The 15,464-nt window shown below is 39.4% G+C and overlaps 1 protein-coding gene across 2 annotated transcripts; it reads left to right on the top strand.

Moving 5' to 3' along the window:
* Positions 1–402: 402 nt before the first annotated feature.
* Positions 403–14,750, top strand: slf2 (SMC5/6 complex localization factor 2). 2 transcript variants are annotated; one of them, XM_014984740.2, is made up of 20 exons: positions 403–573; positions 1,161–1,246; positions 3,622–4,238; positions 5,511–5,556; positions 7,012–8,357; positions 8,477–8,559; positions 8,651–8,761; positions 8,861–9,028; positions 10,006–10,108; positions 10,187–10,274; positions 10,374–10,515; positions 10,631–10,718; positions 11,234–11,410; positions 11,526–11,620; positions 11,880–11,967; positions 12,055–12,159; positions 12,241–12,318; positions 12,452–12,538; positions 13,646–13,714; positions 13,822–14,750. In XM_014984740.2, exons 3-20 carry the CDS (start codon positions 3,624–3,626, stop codon positions 14,215–14,217), a joined length of 3,885 nt encoding a protein of 1,294 aa, XP_014840226.2. In that variant the 5' UTR covers positions 403–573; positions 1,161–1,246; positions 3,622–3,623; the 3' UTR covers positions 14,218–14,750. The 2 variants fall into 2 exon arrangements, with proteins under 2 accessions (XP_014840226.2, XP_087869079.1); XM_088012953.1 differs by lacking the exon at positions 403–573 and adding an exon at positions 624–791.
* Positions 14,751–15,464: the final 714 nt, after the last annotated feature.

The following is a 15,464-nucleotide window of genomic DNA, read 5'->3' as shown; positions in this document are numbered from 1 at the left end:
AGTTTATTTAAATGAAATCTGTTCTACTTTAATCCTCAAAGAAAGTGAAATTCTGGGGTAACAAAACAAGTTTGTTTTTTAAAGAATCAAACATGGATTGCTGCTTGCAGACACAATTTCCACTAGCGAGCTGCATTACAGTGAATTGGAAAGTTGTAGTTATTTTTATTATAAATATTATTTTTCAAAATGAATGGACATTGTAGCGACCTACAGTTGAACACTTCTATGTGTGCGAATATTCCTCTTTTTCATTCCTTCCGCAGTAATTTGATCACTTCGATGATAAAATAGTACATTAACAAATGTTTTAAAAATGTTTTTACCATGGTTCAGGGAAAAACGGTTGTGTTAACGCGGAAGTCCCTCGGAAGTAAAATGCTTGACTTGGACTTCAACTTCCAGAATGCAGTTCGTGTAACAACGACACAGTAGAAAGCGGGACGAAAACTTGTGATGGAGCAGTTGTAGCACTGGAAATCCTCGGTCTTGTCATTTCGGTTATAGGTTGTCATGAGCTAATCCCAAGACTCTTACAATGGAGAAGACGTCTGAAAGTCAAGGAACTACGCGGTAAAAAAAAATCCCGTTAACATTGTTGTCACCACATGGTTAAGATTGTAGGCGCATCAACCGCCGCCTAGCTTAAAATCACTTCCTGGAACGGCGGCTTGCGAGTATTTACTATTATTCGGCTACTGTAAAACGTATATACCTTTTTCTGTGTACGTATTTAAGACTCTTGCTAGTAGTACACATGCAGGAAGTGGTCGTAGGTCAGTAGAATGATGGTAAGTAAAAGAATAACAAGCATGTTTCTACAAAGTTCTGTGCACCTTCTTTGTTGTTTGCTAGGAGCTAGCTTTGTGCTCGTTTGTCATTAAAACCTGACTATGCTGTGATAACATTTACAAGTTCGTTTAATGTCATTATTGTCAAAGCGTTGAAGCATGTGTTAACGCCTAAGCCCCTTAAATAAGTTCCTTGTGTTTTCATTTACGTAGCAAACTCGGATTGGTAGTCTTTCTCAGTTCAGAGCAGGAGTTTTACTGTCTTTGGTGGAGCGTGAGCTCGGTTTGACATAAACGTGACGCTGTGGCGTCCTGTACTTTTTTGAAAACGGCCTGTTTGAGTTGCATTTCTGTCGTTTTGGTGAACAGACATCCATTCGTGAGCGATCTACGCAGAGTTCTCCTCGTTTGACTTTTTAGAGTACTTGAGGATTACTTCTCCCTGCAGCACAGAGGTGAGTCAGCAGGACACCCACCACATTGCAAAGCTTTGCAGCAAAATACCAGTTCAAGTAACAAAATGACATTTCTGTACTTACGCTTCCAAGACAACGTGTGCATTTTACAAAAGTTGAAAGAATCAGTTTTTCGTTAAAGCTTTTTTTAATGTTTTGTTTAACACCGCTTAATATTGACTAAACAGAGCTGTGAATTTCTTATATGGCAGTTAAGGGGTTTTTTGTTTTGTTTTTTTTTTGGTCCAGTCTGCTCTCCTGGCTAATCTTACTGTATTATGTAGGTACATACAAAGTCAATACTTTACTGATCCCAGAAGGAAATTAAATTTTATGTTATTATTGCCCTTTTTGAATATGTATTTATAAAAAAAGAAATTCACTTAACTATGCTGGCCAGTTTTACTCAATTTGAAAGGAGTAGCCACCCATTTCTTACCATTTGCCTACCCTGGGTGATCTAAATCTTTTTCATAACGTTATGATCAGCACAGGCACCTGACTTGTATTCAGTAATTCAGTCCCATATGCAAATAATTGATAGTGTTTTGACACCTTTTCATAAAAGCCTGCATTAACTTCTTCAGTAGTTTTTATTTATTAAAATACGTACGTAAGCCAATTAGCAAATTGGCTTTAATAAATTTAAAGCCAATTAAAGCCAGTCATTTATCCAATTTGAAAAGAAAAGTAATCTGACATTAAATCCTCCCTGCTGAGGACTAAACCTGAATCACATCCATACCAGATACAATGAAGTTGCTTCTGGGAAAAATAAATAAATAACTGCTGAAAAATTTGTGTATTCAAAATGACTTACTGAAAACAAAATACTGAAGATGACTGACAACAATACAAATATTCAAAAGAGTTTAGTTCAATTTAGCAAAAACTTGGGCAGTGTTCAGTCTTCTAATTCATCTCTCAGAGGTGCCTACTCATTTTCACAACACTAAGTACTGATACAAAAAAAGTTGAGACTGTTAAAAAAAGCTAATACTCCCTCTAACTTCTCAAGGCCACAGGCCCCAGTTCCTCTGCCTCCTTGCTTGCAGAATGAAACGTTCCCAGGCATTTTTTATTATTTTTTTAACACATCAGCTTCTGCGATCTCCATCCTGTTGGAGATCTACAGGCTGGAGTAGATCACCAAAGCGGCCTGAGCGCCGTCTGCTGACCTTATAACCTGGCTTTGCTTCTGCCACATGCACTGTGGTTTGCATCACTGATATTCCTGGCTAAGGATGTGGAAGTGGTTGTGCCAAGTAAATTACCATTTTCAGCAAATTCAGTAGTTTTTTTTTTACTAGTAGTTAATCAGATAAAATCTTAAAGGCATACTAAACAACGAAAGAAAGATGATTTGGATTCGTCTACCACTACTAGTAAAACTCCACAAACAAAACATAACTTAAGGTTTGGTGAATACTGTCCTGTTGTAGGCAATTTTCAATAAGTCCACAGGCGCTTGTGTAGCTCTTCTTGTTTAGTTGTCGGTCACCTAGTACAATACAGAATAAAAAAAAAAACTCTTCACAATGTGGCTTTGACTGCAGGCAAGTGGTCCGACAGGCTCCACCAGCGCTCCTCAGAATTCTTTTTTTTTTTTTTTAGATTTGATTGTATAGTTTAAACAATAAATATAACAGTTAACAGATTTCCAAAACAAAACATTCTTATTCCATGAATCAATCAAAAATAACTAACAGCAAAAACAGTAAAATAACAGACAACTGTTGTACCAGTTGACAAGTAAAACATCCACAAAACGTTTTCTATATATAAATAAATGCATAGTTTGAACCCACCTAGTACAATACAGAATAAAAAACTTCACAATGTGGCTTTGACTGCAGGCAAGTGGTCCGACAGGCTGAAAAATAAAAGACACGGTTAGTGTCGTGACTGAGTGGTCAGCCACGGACACCAACCGGCGCAGCTCCCATTCATAGGGTCACATTTTTCCAGCCCAACCACAAGAAAAACTTTACAAATTATATTTGTAGATGTTAAATATTCTTACAATATTTTGTTAATTGTTGAACTAGAAAAATATGACCCTAAGTAGAAAAAGAAGTGAAGAGCTGCCTCTCTTGCACCTACCTCCACCAGCGCTCCTCAGATTTCTGGTGGGGGAAGCCGCGAGAGTGCCTGACGGACCCGTTGCATGCAGTCACCAATCACACCACTAGGTAGCTCCTAACAAATGCACTGATCAAAAATCTCACAAACACATACAACCCTACAATCATTTTGATCAAAACTCACACAGACACACACAAGCTTCTCTCTCTGTTACACTTGTGTGTTTGTTTCTCAGAAATGCGGCAACAGTTGATCTCGTTGAACGAAAATATCCTTTTCTCTGTTTGCAGTGATGGATCCTGCTCTCCAGCAACACTCGCTTTCACATTTCGCGTCTTTTCCCCAAGAGACTCCAATCAGACCATCTCAAGTCCCAAACTTGCTTTCTCATCCGGCACCCAGGAGAGTTTTGCCTCTCCAGACTCCGGAGGAATGCAACATGAACAAGTTGAGCCCAAAGTGGCATCCAGCAGGAATGATATATCCGGCAGCTCTCATTTCAAGTAGTTCCACGAACATCGTTTCCCCTGTGAACTCTTTGTTAAAAGACAGACTTGGTCCTCTGAAGCCATTTCCTCCACCTCATGGCCATGTTCTGAGCAGCCCGGTTAATGTTACCACTTCAGCAAGGGAAAATCTGGGTCCTCAGCACACCATGATACGGTTGGACTCAGGATATTTCACCTCACCTCAAGTTGTTTCAGCCAGCCAAACTAAGACTCACATTTCAGCTGAGAGAACCTTTATCCCCACTATATTTAATTCTCCATCTCCTCAGTCTGGGAAGAATATAAGCAACCCCCTCCCTTCCTGCCTCTCCAGACGGGATCAAGGAACTGAATCCAAGATCCCGTTCTCTAACTCAGGAAAAAACAAGGATGTGTCACAAAGAGAAGACCCACGTAAGGTAATTCTTTCTCTCTTTTAACATGGCGTTTCTGTGGCATTAAAGCAGAAATTAATGCAACGTGTTTATGACTCTTCACACTTATTCTGCCAGGCTCTGCTCAGCAAACTAAGAGATTTCCTACACAATGTTCATCTGTACAAATCTTGTGTGAGTGTTCGCTCTGAGGCAGTCAGAAAGTTTCCACGCATCCTCGTACAGACTCGAAGGGATTTCTTCCTGGTGTCGAGCAAACGGCTGTGAGAGAGCTACCAGAGACCAGCAGAGAATGCCAAACTATTAGTTGTAGCTTACCCTTCAGACACAGCGTTGTAGCTCCTGGACTATTAAAAAGCCTTTTTATTGGCTGTATGTAGTGACAGAATTGTATTTTGCTTCCCCAATTTAAAGCACAGACAAGGACTGGTTACCTATTTCGTAAGGTGAAAAAAAGAAGAAGTTTAATCTTCTCCCTCATACCGTTTCTATAATTTTAAAATGGCTTTTAATGAGAGAAGGTACAACAATCCTTTAAGTTGTCTCCAGCCATACGGAGCATATTCTCCTCCATCTGTTGCTGAGCACTGCCAGTCAGCTGGCGGCAAAATTTCTACAAATGAGCAAATTTCTGGTTGAGGGGAATACACAGACAGTTGTGATGTAAAAACTAAGGTAGCATCACCCATCATTCTTAGTGAGGCAGCTCTATTTTCAAACCACTGAATAAGACCACCATGTTTGTTAAGCTAACAGATAACCCGACCTTATAATCAACTGATATTTAACAACACCAGAACTTCTGCTAAATTTAAGAAAAATTCTTTATTACAAGTACACACATAAAAACAATAATATGTTTTTGATAGCATTGCTAGTTTTAAATCCAGGTTTAACAACTGACACAGTATGACATTGATCTTGGGAATCAGGTGGTGATTTTTGGGAACTCATCATTTATCCCTGTAATGATCATCGTATTAGATTTATAGCGTTCAAAGTTGAGCATTAGACTGACAAGAACAGTTATTAACATTAACTCTCCAAATCTGTATAAATAAACAAATGAATTCATTAATCAAATCAGAATAGCACCATGCGGATCATAAGGAATTACTCTAAATTCTTTTGCCATTAGTCATTATGAGATAATGTAATAATAACTCAGTGATTCAGTTGATTAGCCCATTAGCTGACATGTATTTTAATAGATTGTATTAACTTTTTTTTCTGTTTTTGTTTGTTTGTATGTTGTTTTTTTATGTTGTTTTTTTCGTTTTTGCTTTACTGTTTTAGAGCCACCAACATGAACAGACGTGTTCAAGAGAAAGCATTATTCCAGGTAATATTTTTACTAACAGTTGCGGGTTTTACTTTCATAATATTTGGGGGGGAGGAGGGAAAGAGAAATTGTGACAATTACAATTATGTATTAACTTGTTCAGTCTCAACTTTTTAGTAATTGAGGACTTTGATTATGGCTTGTAGCAAATGAAAGCACAAAATAAAGTTTCCCAGAAAATTAGAGTAGTACACATTAGTTTTTTTCTGTAAGCTGAGGTAGAAAAAAGAACACAGCTTTGTTTAGCACACCTGTTGCTAAAAACAGAAACGCATCTACCAGCTATGTACCGCCACGATGCGCTCCGCCATCCATTTGTTGCGACTGGGATGATGTGAAATTTATTTTGCGGTTACTCGGTAAAGCTACGCATCCAAAGCACAGCCGCCCGCAGTGTTCAGTCCATCCGCTCACATAGGCCTAAATAATCCCGTCGTGCTCGTCACTGCCGTTCGCTCTGAAGCATCAGCTCCGAGCGGAGAAAAGCTCCCATCATTTTAAGGATGCTTATTGGTTCCCCGAAAAACGACAAAAACCCCGGACATTAGCGTCAATCAATAAAATCCTCCCAGACCGAACTTGAAAAATTCCAACACTTACAAGCTTCCTCAACAACTCAGGTGGAAGTGAGAGCGCTGTGCAACGCAAATAATAACCCAGTCTGAACACGGTGCATTAAATAATAAAGCATAGCTTAATGAAGCTTCGACGCAAATACATTTTCCTCGAGGAATTTAATAATCGAGGTACTCGAATCACTACGAATTGTTTCAGCCATAAAGACAAGCATCGGTGTAGATATTGCTAGTTTTTATGTTTTACAACATAGCGACTCCACAGGTTAAGTGGTTCATCACGCTTATTTCAGTTTGAATCGAAAGCGCTCGCAGACTGCAGCTCTGTCACGTTCGACTTTCAAATCTGCGCTTCCCCGGTTCGCTCCTCCTCACCAAGCTTTATGCTACGCACTGTGGTAAGAGACTAGGAGCCCGGCGGCAGGTAACTAGGATAAGGTCACACGGCGACGGCTGGAGACACCGCGGTGAGGCGACAGACGTTCGCACTCACCCGACGAGCAAACAGGTCATTCGTTCATGCGAAATTTTGAGCGCATGTACGCAGACGTGCACACGCGGGCTAGCGACGCTATACAAGAAAGTTGAAAATTGTTCAACTTTTGTCGTTTTCGCCATCTGTCCGTGTATTTGGTTCGACCCGAGTGGAAGAAACTTTAGCTGTGTGTTTAGCCGTTACCAAGGAAACGAGAGAGAGGAGGAGGAGTAACTGGAGGTACCAGAGTTAAGCTTTTTTTCATCCAGTCTCTTTGGTAGAAAGAGAAACAAAACGAAAACAAACAAGCAATATTGTCGCCCTCGTTTTATTATTGTATTATTAAGATGCCCCCTATAAGCATTACTGAATTTAATTGAAAGGAAACTTTCTTTCTGTTTATAGTGATGGATCTGAATAGCACATCCCAAAAGAGACGCAGGGAGGGGGAGCCTTGCTTTAAGAACACCAAGAAACCTTGTCACAAAGGAATAAACCATGGAACAGCAGAGACAAACGGACTTACTCCTGGCACCTCACCAAGATCTTCACTGGACCATCAGCCATCACCAAAAAGCTCCTCTGTCTTTGAGTCGTCGCATGAAACAACAAACAGACTTCTGAAGTCTGAGCCGGCATGCTCAGCGTTGTCATCCACACCCAAACCATCGCGGTTAGACTTAGTTTGTCCAAAGAAAACGCCATCTACAGGGGCAAAGAAAGGCTTTATTACCACTGAGAATAATATAGTGAAGTTAAGATTGACTTCAACTCTGAGTGAAGGGAGTCCAAAGAATCAAAATGAGGAAACCCAAAAAAAGAACAAATCAAGTTCTTCTAAAGTTCATCATAAGGAGTGCAGCAAACCTCCACATGTTGGTTCGGTTTGTAGCAACTCCAACTCTGGCTGTAGTGTACCAGTTAAGACAGAAAGCAAAAAAATAGAGGGCATCTCTTCAAAACCAGCATCTAAGCCTAGTTTAAGTTCTTTGAGTTGTAGCACACAAGAACGCAGTAAAGCTAGTCGTGTACGAAAACCAACGGTTGTTTTTGACGACATAGATCAGCTCTTCACCCCTGACCCCAACGTTTATGTTGTCAGGCCTGCATGTAAGGCTCCAAAGTGTAGGATTGAAGAGCAAACGATAAAGTCACCCACTTCAAGGAAAGGTTCCAGCTGTAGTCCAACAGTTACGCCCATATATGCTCCTGCCACACAACCTCTACATGCAGCCTCCTCACCAGCCTCTAACATGACTGTCTTTTTGCCAACTGTGACTTTGGAGCGACTAAAACTGGAAGAATCTCAACTTTGTCCTAAAGATGGAGGCATCAGACACGGTCCTGTCAATTCTTCAAGAAGTCAATCTAAGGATGAGAGTTTTAAACCTCAGCACAACCTCTCATTGAAACCTAAAACCAGTGAGGGTTTGCGTTGCTCGGAGACGGACACAGCAGCCTCTGTGCAAGAGACTTCCCCTCCATGCACAAAGCCCCCACCAGCAGAGGAGGAGGACAGTGATGGGAGTAAGGGGGGGAAAGAAGAAGACTCTATTGACGTTGAACTAGACCTTGGCCTGAGCATTTCATATGACATAGATCCAAGCCAGAGCTCCGACAGCAGCGAGGAGGAGCCGCTAATCTCCTTCCAGGAGATGATGGAGCGCGTTGCGAAGCCTCCAGACACGCCGCAGAAAGAAGCCATCTCGGAGCCGAGCACGCCAGGATGTCGTAGCTCTCAGTCAAAAACGGTAAGCTCCTCCCTAATTTGTGTTGTTTGCACATAGGTTAAACATGCAACATGATCAAATTTGTTTAAAAGTTGGTTTTGATGGGGTGTGGGGGGTTTGTCTCCCTTTACTTCACTTAGCGTCTGCCGTCATCCTCCACAAAGCCAGGAGTCTACAAGAACAACCTGGACCAGATGCTGAAGGAGATAAACAGCACCAAGAAGTACATAATCCAGAAAAACAAAAATACTTATTGGTTTTTGTCTCATGTCTCTGGACCATATTCAATTCTCTTTTGTTTAAATGTTTACCAGAGCAAAGGAGATTGAAGCACAACTTCTCTCTGCCTGCAACGAAGACCTCCTGAGGTTAGCGGAGTATGAGGCGGCAGAGGAGAACCAAGAGGAGATTGCCAATGAACACCAGTACGCGAAACAGAAGCATGTTGGCAGTAATTCTCTGGGCTTGCTGGGACAAACATGATTTTAATGTAAACTAAAACTGATTTATAATTTGTTCTCCAGGGAATTTCTGCAGCACTTCTCATTGATGTCTGCTGCAATCAGAGAAATCCCACCAGGGGAGATAGTTTTTAACTTGGAAAGGTTCGGCCAGATCTTTCACCAGGATTCACTGCAGCTCAGGCAGTGCCACGTCAGTCCCCAAGGGGCCTCTCAGAAGACACTTATTTGGTAAGGCGTACTTGTGTGTGTTTGTTTATACACGTGGAGTAACTTTACAACTCTTAGTGCTTTGCAATAGAAGCTGTGTTTAAATGTGTGCCCTAAAACACCAGTGTAGGCAATTTAACTGTTTTACTAGAGTATTCTGCTTGCTCTTTATCAAACATAGTTGCTGTGGTTTTTCTCTGACTTTTGCTTACAAATTGGTTACTGGCTTTGAAAAAAAAAAAAAAAAAAGTTTTGTCCTTTTCTTTAAGCGTAAGAAAATAAGTATATATAGAACTCAAATTTGCTTTTGTAAAAAGATAAATCCAAAGTACCGTGCAAAAATATTAAGACATATTAAACGTACTATTTTCTGATGTTACAACGCATAGTAGTAGGGAAGGGAAGAGAAAAAAAAAAAAACATTTATTGGAGATAAAAAAAAAAGGATCAAAAAAGCGTGGCTTGCATTTCCTCTCAGCTCGGTGTACTTTTGTATCTTTTTTGTAATGCCGTGAAGAGACATGGAGAAATTAGACCCTCTCCATCAAATCTAGCTGTGGTTGAGCAATTTTCTATATGGTGGGCAAAAGTTTGTCTTTACATGTGCACAGCCAGGAGAAACACTCACAAAAAGACTTGTAGCTGTAATTGCAACAAAAGATGTCACAGCGAAGTGAGCTGTCTCAATATAGATTATTTTTCTAAAAAAATTATTAAAACAACAATGAAGTGGACTGTAGTGACAACAGATCAGATCACCAAAGTGCTCCAACCTGTGAATCATTTAACTTTCCTCTATTTTCAGAAAGTCCATTTAGAGAGGCCACAGGAAGTTCCTCGGCATGCGTAATTTCCTTGTTTATGCTTGAACCTTGTGCAACTTCCTGTACTGGAGCTTGTATTCAACAATGTACCCTCTGTTGGTCGTTGGCAAACTAATGGTGTTGAACCAACGTAAAGCTTCATCTTGTTTGTTTATGTCTCCTGTCTCATTGCAGGTCCAGTCCTGCTCAGTTGAGACTGCACTTGATTGTTGGTCTGTTTGAAGAAGCTTACTGTAACTCACCTTGTCCAGCTCAGGTTACCCGCTTTCTTTTCAAGGTACGCCCAACACACTCTACAGTAGCTGTGTCATAGAAACTTAGAAACTGTTTTTAAACCTTTACCTGTTCTTCATAGATGATGTCGGTTCATAGTGAAAGGATCATATCTAATAAGATCCTACAAGCCCTGTGTGACATCGCCTGTTCTGCTGCTTATCAGATAGGTTAGCATCTCCCCTCATTGGCTTCTAATTTTTTTTTTTTTTTTTTACAGAGGGAAAAGTACTGATGGTTTTTTTTTTTTTTTTTCCTGTCTGTATTAGTGAACAATGACAACCAGAAGTTTGAAGTTTGGGTTCCCAGTTTGGCCGATGTGACGCTGGTCTTTATGAACATGGGTGCTGCATTTGTGACACTCTTCCCCTTTGAGAGTCTGCAGCCATCATTCACAGAGGGAGATTTGCTGTGAGTGACTGCTCTGCGAATCAGTCACGTTGCAGCTTTGCATTTAGTAATAAGACATGAAATAACAAAGTCACTTTATTTGAAATGACAAGGATTTTTTTTTTTCTTTGTTTAGAGAGGACGTCTATATCAAAAGTGAGTCTCCTTCTAACAACAATGAAGAGATCAGTTTCCCTGAACATAACTGCACAAACATCTTAAAGGTGAGCAATTAGGAAGTTTTAATTTGTTACACGTACGATTGACCTTTATTCAGTAAAGGTTTTTCTTGAATATAAGTGTTATTAACAAAATAAAAGTCTTGTTTACCCCGCTTTAATCGAACTCTGACTTGTTCGCCTGGAAAGTCCGGTTCATTTTTTTGGAGGTGTGAATGTGCAATCGAACTCCTCACCCCCTCACCACAGGCGAGGGGGTGAGGAGGGTATTCAAAGGGTTTTGTTTGTTTGGCGCAGTTGAGTGTGAAAATGAACCGCACCAACTGAAAATAATAAAAATTTTTGCCATTTTGGCCCCACAATTGAACCAAATCTACTGAACTGCCAGGTGTGAAAACACACTAAGAGTTAAGTTTTTTTTGTTTGCTTTTTTTTTTTTATGCAACTGATTTTACTGTAATGAGATCTGATGTATTAGAGTGAAAACGAGAAAACCTTGTCTAAAGAGTTTCGCTATTCTTTCTTGTTTTGCCTTTTTTTTTTTTGGACATTTTTCTCAGTACCTGTCTTACTGCATGGGCCTTTGCCCTCGCGCATACAGCAACGACGAGCTGCTGTTGCTGCTAACTGTGGTGGGAAGAATCAGCCTCGACACACGGCGAATCCTCCAGTCCAACGTAGCAGTGAGCTGTCTGCTGTATACAATAATCAGCAACATCGGGGACTGGTCTTCTGTGGTCAGTTAAAAAAAAAAAAAAAAATCACTTCCCACTCTGCAAAAATGGCTTTTGTGTTTCTTTACACTTTAAGCTGCGTTAAAATTGCTGACGTCACATTATTTCTCCGCTGCAGCTGCCGAGAGTCTGTAAAGCCCTGACTGATTTAACAGACGATCATCACAACATGTGCCTCCTGGTTCAACTCCTACCTGACAGTAAACGTGGAATGTAAATATATTTGGGGTTTTTTTGTTGTTGTTTTTTTTAAAACGCATTTATTTTAAAGCTAGTTTTCTTGCATCATATTAAAGGTGTAAAGATGTAAAAGAATCAAAATGCGCAAGTGAGATTACAAAAACCTAGAGGTTTCAAATCCCATCATGCAAAACATTACATAAATATCAGACATTTTAGAAGTAAGGATTTAGTTTTATCATCTTTGTCCCAGTTAAAATCTCATTGTTTCCTTCTTGGTTTCTCTGAGTAGAGAACTCCAACGCCATCTAAGCATGTGCTTCATCTCTAAGTTGTTGGATGGACATTGCACCTATGTCCCTGTGGAGACAGAACTTTCGGTAAGCTCTCTTAAAGCATTGGAGGCATCCGTTCTACAGCAGCTTGAATTCAGTCGTGTTAAACGATGTCGTTTGCATGGTGGGCAGCTTGCCGAGTTGAGGCCGTATCTTCCGCAAATGCAACCCTCCGCCCTTCTCCGAAGTATCCAGCAGAAAGACAAAGAGGAGGCGATGGCAACTCAAGACCAACAGGTGAGGACGGATTTAAAGAGTAGCATAAAAAAAAAAGAGGATATCGATTTGATTCTTACACAAGTTTCTTGTGCATTCCAGGCCTACTACCTGTGTTATAGCCTTCTGACTCTGACAAATGAGGCGTCCAATTTGCAGGTCTTCAAACCTCAGCAGAAGGTAACTTCTTTTTCGTTTTTCTAAATACAGTGTTGGAATTCAGTTTAGTTTTTTAAAAAATTAAAATCACAGTGGAATTTTGGATGCTAGAAATCCAACTAAAAGAGATTTTTCTTTTTTTGTTGTTCTTTAGGCGCAGCTGCTTGTTTTGTCATCAGAACTTGAAACACATGTTAAATGTGACATCAGAGAGAGCGAAAAATGTCTTTACCGCAGCAAGGTGAGCACGACCTCTAAATATGAATTGGAAAAATGTATCTGGATCCTGTGTAAATAGATGTGCATTACAGCATTTTCTTAACTAAAATGTTTAGGCAGATGTTTAAACCTGGCTTCCTGAAAACATTTCAGTTTAAATTTCTTAGTACATTTTTTTTTTTTTTTACAATTTTCCATAATCACTACAATTTTGTCTTTTCAAGTGCTAATTGGCTGCGCAAAACATTGAGGTGAATAAGAACAGTTCAGTGTCAGATTTTACGTTTTATTACTAAAAGGCCGTATTTATCGACTTCACTGCTTTTAGAAGAAAAACTGTAACAAAATCACAAAACTCCACAAGTTCCTCTGTTTTAGGACATTATTTTTGTGCCACCTTGCAATTTGAGGAACTACTTTATATTTCTGATGTGATGATGCAACACACCAGTGACACAATATGGGCTCTACAGTCCGTGTTTAATAACCTGCCATTGAACCTAATAATGACCTGTTCACCGCTGTTTGCAAAGGCTGTTACCATGGCACCATAAATATCACAAAGTATTGGCATAAAAATTAAAGTTCATTTCTCCCATCCCTAGCTCCAGGTCAGTTTTCCAATTTGCATCCCAATTTCTCTTAAGTATAGATTCTTGACTCAAAATGACGTCCTGTGACTCCAGTCAAATCAAAATAAGAAAGCGTGACCTCCTGCTGGTAGATGTTATTCATCACATTCCTGTAACAGGATTTCTTTATACAGTAGGCTGTGGCTTTAACATGAAAAATTACTGTCTCATCACATCAAAGTGAAAATGAAAATTCCCCCTTGGGAGGTGCAAATGTGCACATTGTCAGCAGCACCAAACATCCAGCATTAGCCTTCATCATTTTGTACTGAAACAGTCTGGCATATATAAAAAAAAAAAGTAAGGTACAAAATGACCAAATATAAAGATAAATATGTTCTTTTTTTATCATGAAATAATGCAGATATTTTTTTTACCAACTGAAACTTTCTGTTGTGGACTCCATCATCTGTAGCAACAAGATAAAAGCTTTTTGACTAACAAAAACAAACTATATGTGCTTAAAGCTGTGCATTATGTCTGTATTCCTCTGCTAGGTGAAGGATCTGGTAGCCAGGATCTACACAAAGTGGCAGATGCTCCTCCAGAAAACTAGACCTCTCAATGTATAGTACACATAATTACTTCCCTCGCTGCCGTTTCTTTGAATGTATTAAAACATTGGCAGCGATTTTGAACCATCTTTTGCAATGTCTTATAATTTTCGTTGCAGGGCAAGCTGTACGATTATTGGCAGCCTGCGGAAACCTTTGGGAACACTGAAGAAGACGACGAAGAAGCAATTTTCATTGAAGACGATGAAGAAACCATAATAGTTCATGAGAATGACACTTTAATTGCCGAAGATAAAGAAGAAGAAAACGAAAAAACTGAGGTTAAAGAAGACATGGAAGTAGTTGAACATCCGGGAGACGAGGAAAACGATACAAAGGCGAGAGAGACAACAGCGACAGAGGAGCAAGTGACTGGTGGCTTAAACCAAGCAATGCCTGTGATGCAGCCTCCAGCAGTGGATGAGCAAATTGATCCCAGTCCTAAAGAATGTGCAGCCACAGAGACTCAGACTGCTGAAAGGGAAAAAACGCCACTCCCTGATGCTGTCATGTGAATCTCTGTCATGCATATCTTTTTTTTTTTTTTTTTTCTTCTCGTTGTTGAACCCTTTGGCCTTCAAGTAAAAATGATTTGCACTTTTACTTACCGATTAGTCTTTTTTGAGTACGTAACTCTCAGGTTAACCGTATGCAATAGTAGGTTTTTATAAAACTTTACATAATAAGAAAAAAACATGTTTAAAATGCAAGGTTTACAGAGGTCAAAAGCATTGTAAATGTTTTTGCTTTGTGCTGCACACATATTAAAAGTAATTTAGTTTAATAAGTTGCTGAAAAACATTTGACAATTTTTCCGCATTGTTTTTTTTTTTTTTTGTTGTCGTTTACAGGTAAAAATGTATGTATTTTGTTAACTTAAGATTTTTTTTTTTTTTTTTCGATTAATGACATTGGTCAGTAATGCAGCTTTTGTCGTGTTATTTAAAAAAATTACCTACTTGCTGATTTCACTGTGGCATAGTTTTAACTATTAAAATATTTTTAGGTCTTTTTTTGAAGTACATAAAATAAACTATTTTCAAGTTTCCATGATGTCTTTGTATTTTATAAGGCATTTCATTTAGAGGCTGGTGACTAAAATTTCAGTTGAAATTTCTGACTTGAATGTTGAAATGACTGAAGATTAACTGAGATGTAACAGTCATTTCATACATTTGGCTATACGTAGCATTTTTCACAAGAAAAATGTCTCATTCAGGCTCATGTTTGAAACCTGAATGAAACGAACTTCGCCTTAACAGATCAAAGGTGATTCAGTTAAAGTGGAAGTTGTACAGCGTGATGTATTTCAATTGTTTGTTGATTTGAATGATTATGGCTTACGGCTAGCAAAAAGTGCCAGTTCAATTAGTCTAAAATGTGAATAGTATGTAAGACAAAATATCAATAATCCAGAAATCATGGTGAAAAACTTTACCGTTGTCCAGCAGGTACTTAATGATGCCCTCCACAACCAGGACAAGCAAGTGAATGTCGTTGCTCAGTGTTTCATCCAACCTTTATTGGAAAGTGCAGTTTAAGGAAAAGCTATGGTAGACAAAAACATAGTGGCAACAGGGATAAACCCAGCCTTGAGGATTGTGAAGCAAAACCCATTCAAGAGTTTGTGGCAGCCACCCCGGAACAACAGAAAATGTCAGAAACACATTTCCTGGGTTATGAACAAGTGTGACAGCCCGAAATCATCTTTCAGATGGAAGTCAGTAGTGCATTTCATCTAGGCTAGGAAAGAAGGAAGGGC

Source organism: Poecilia mexicana, unplaced genomic scaffold (genome assembly GCF_051168715.1).
Source record: "Poecilia mexicana isolate PSO_F unplaced genomic scaffold, ASM5116871v1 scaffold_15, whole genome shotgun sequence".
In the NCBI taxonomy this organism is placed as follows: Eukaryota; Metazoa; Chordata; class Actinopteri; order Cyprinodontiformes; family Poeciliidae; genus Poecilia; species Poecilia mexicana.
The sequence above is the reverse complement of the archived record's forward strand: the minus strand, read 5'-3'. Positions and strand labels throughout refer to the sequence as shown.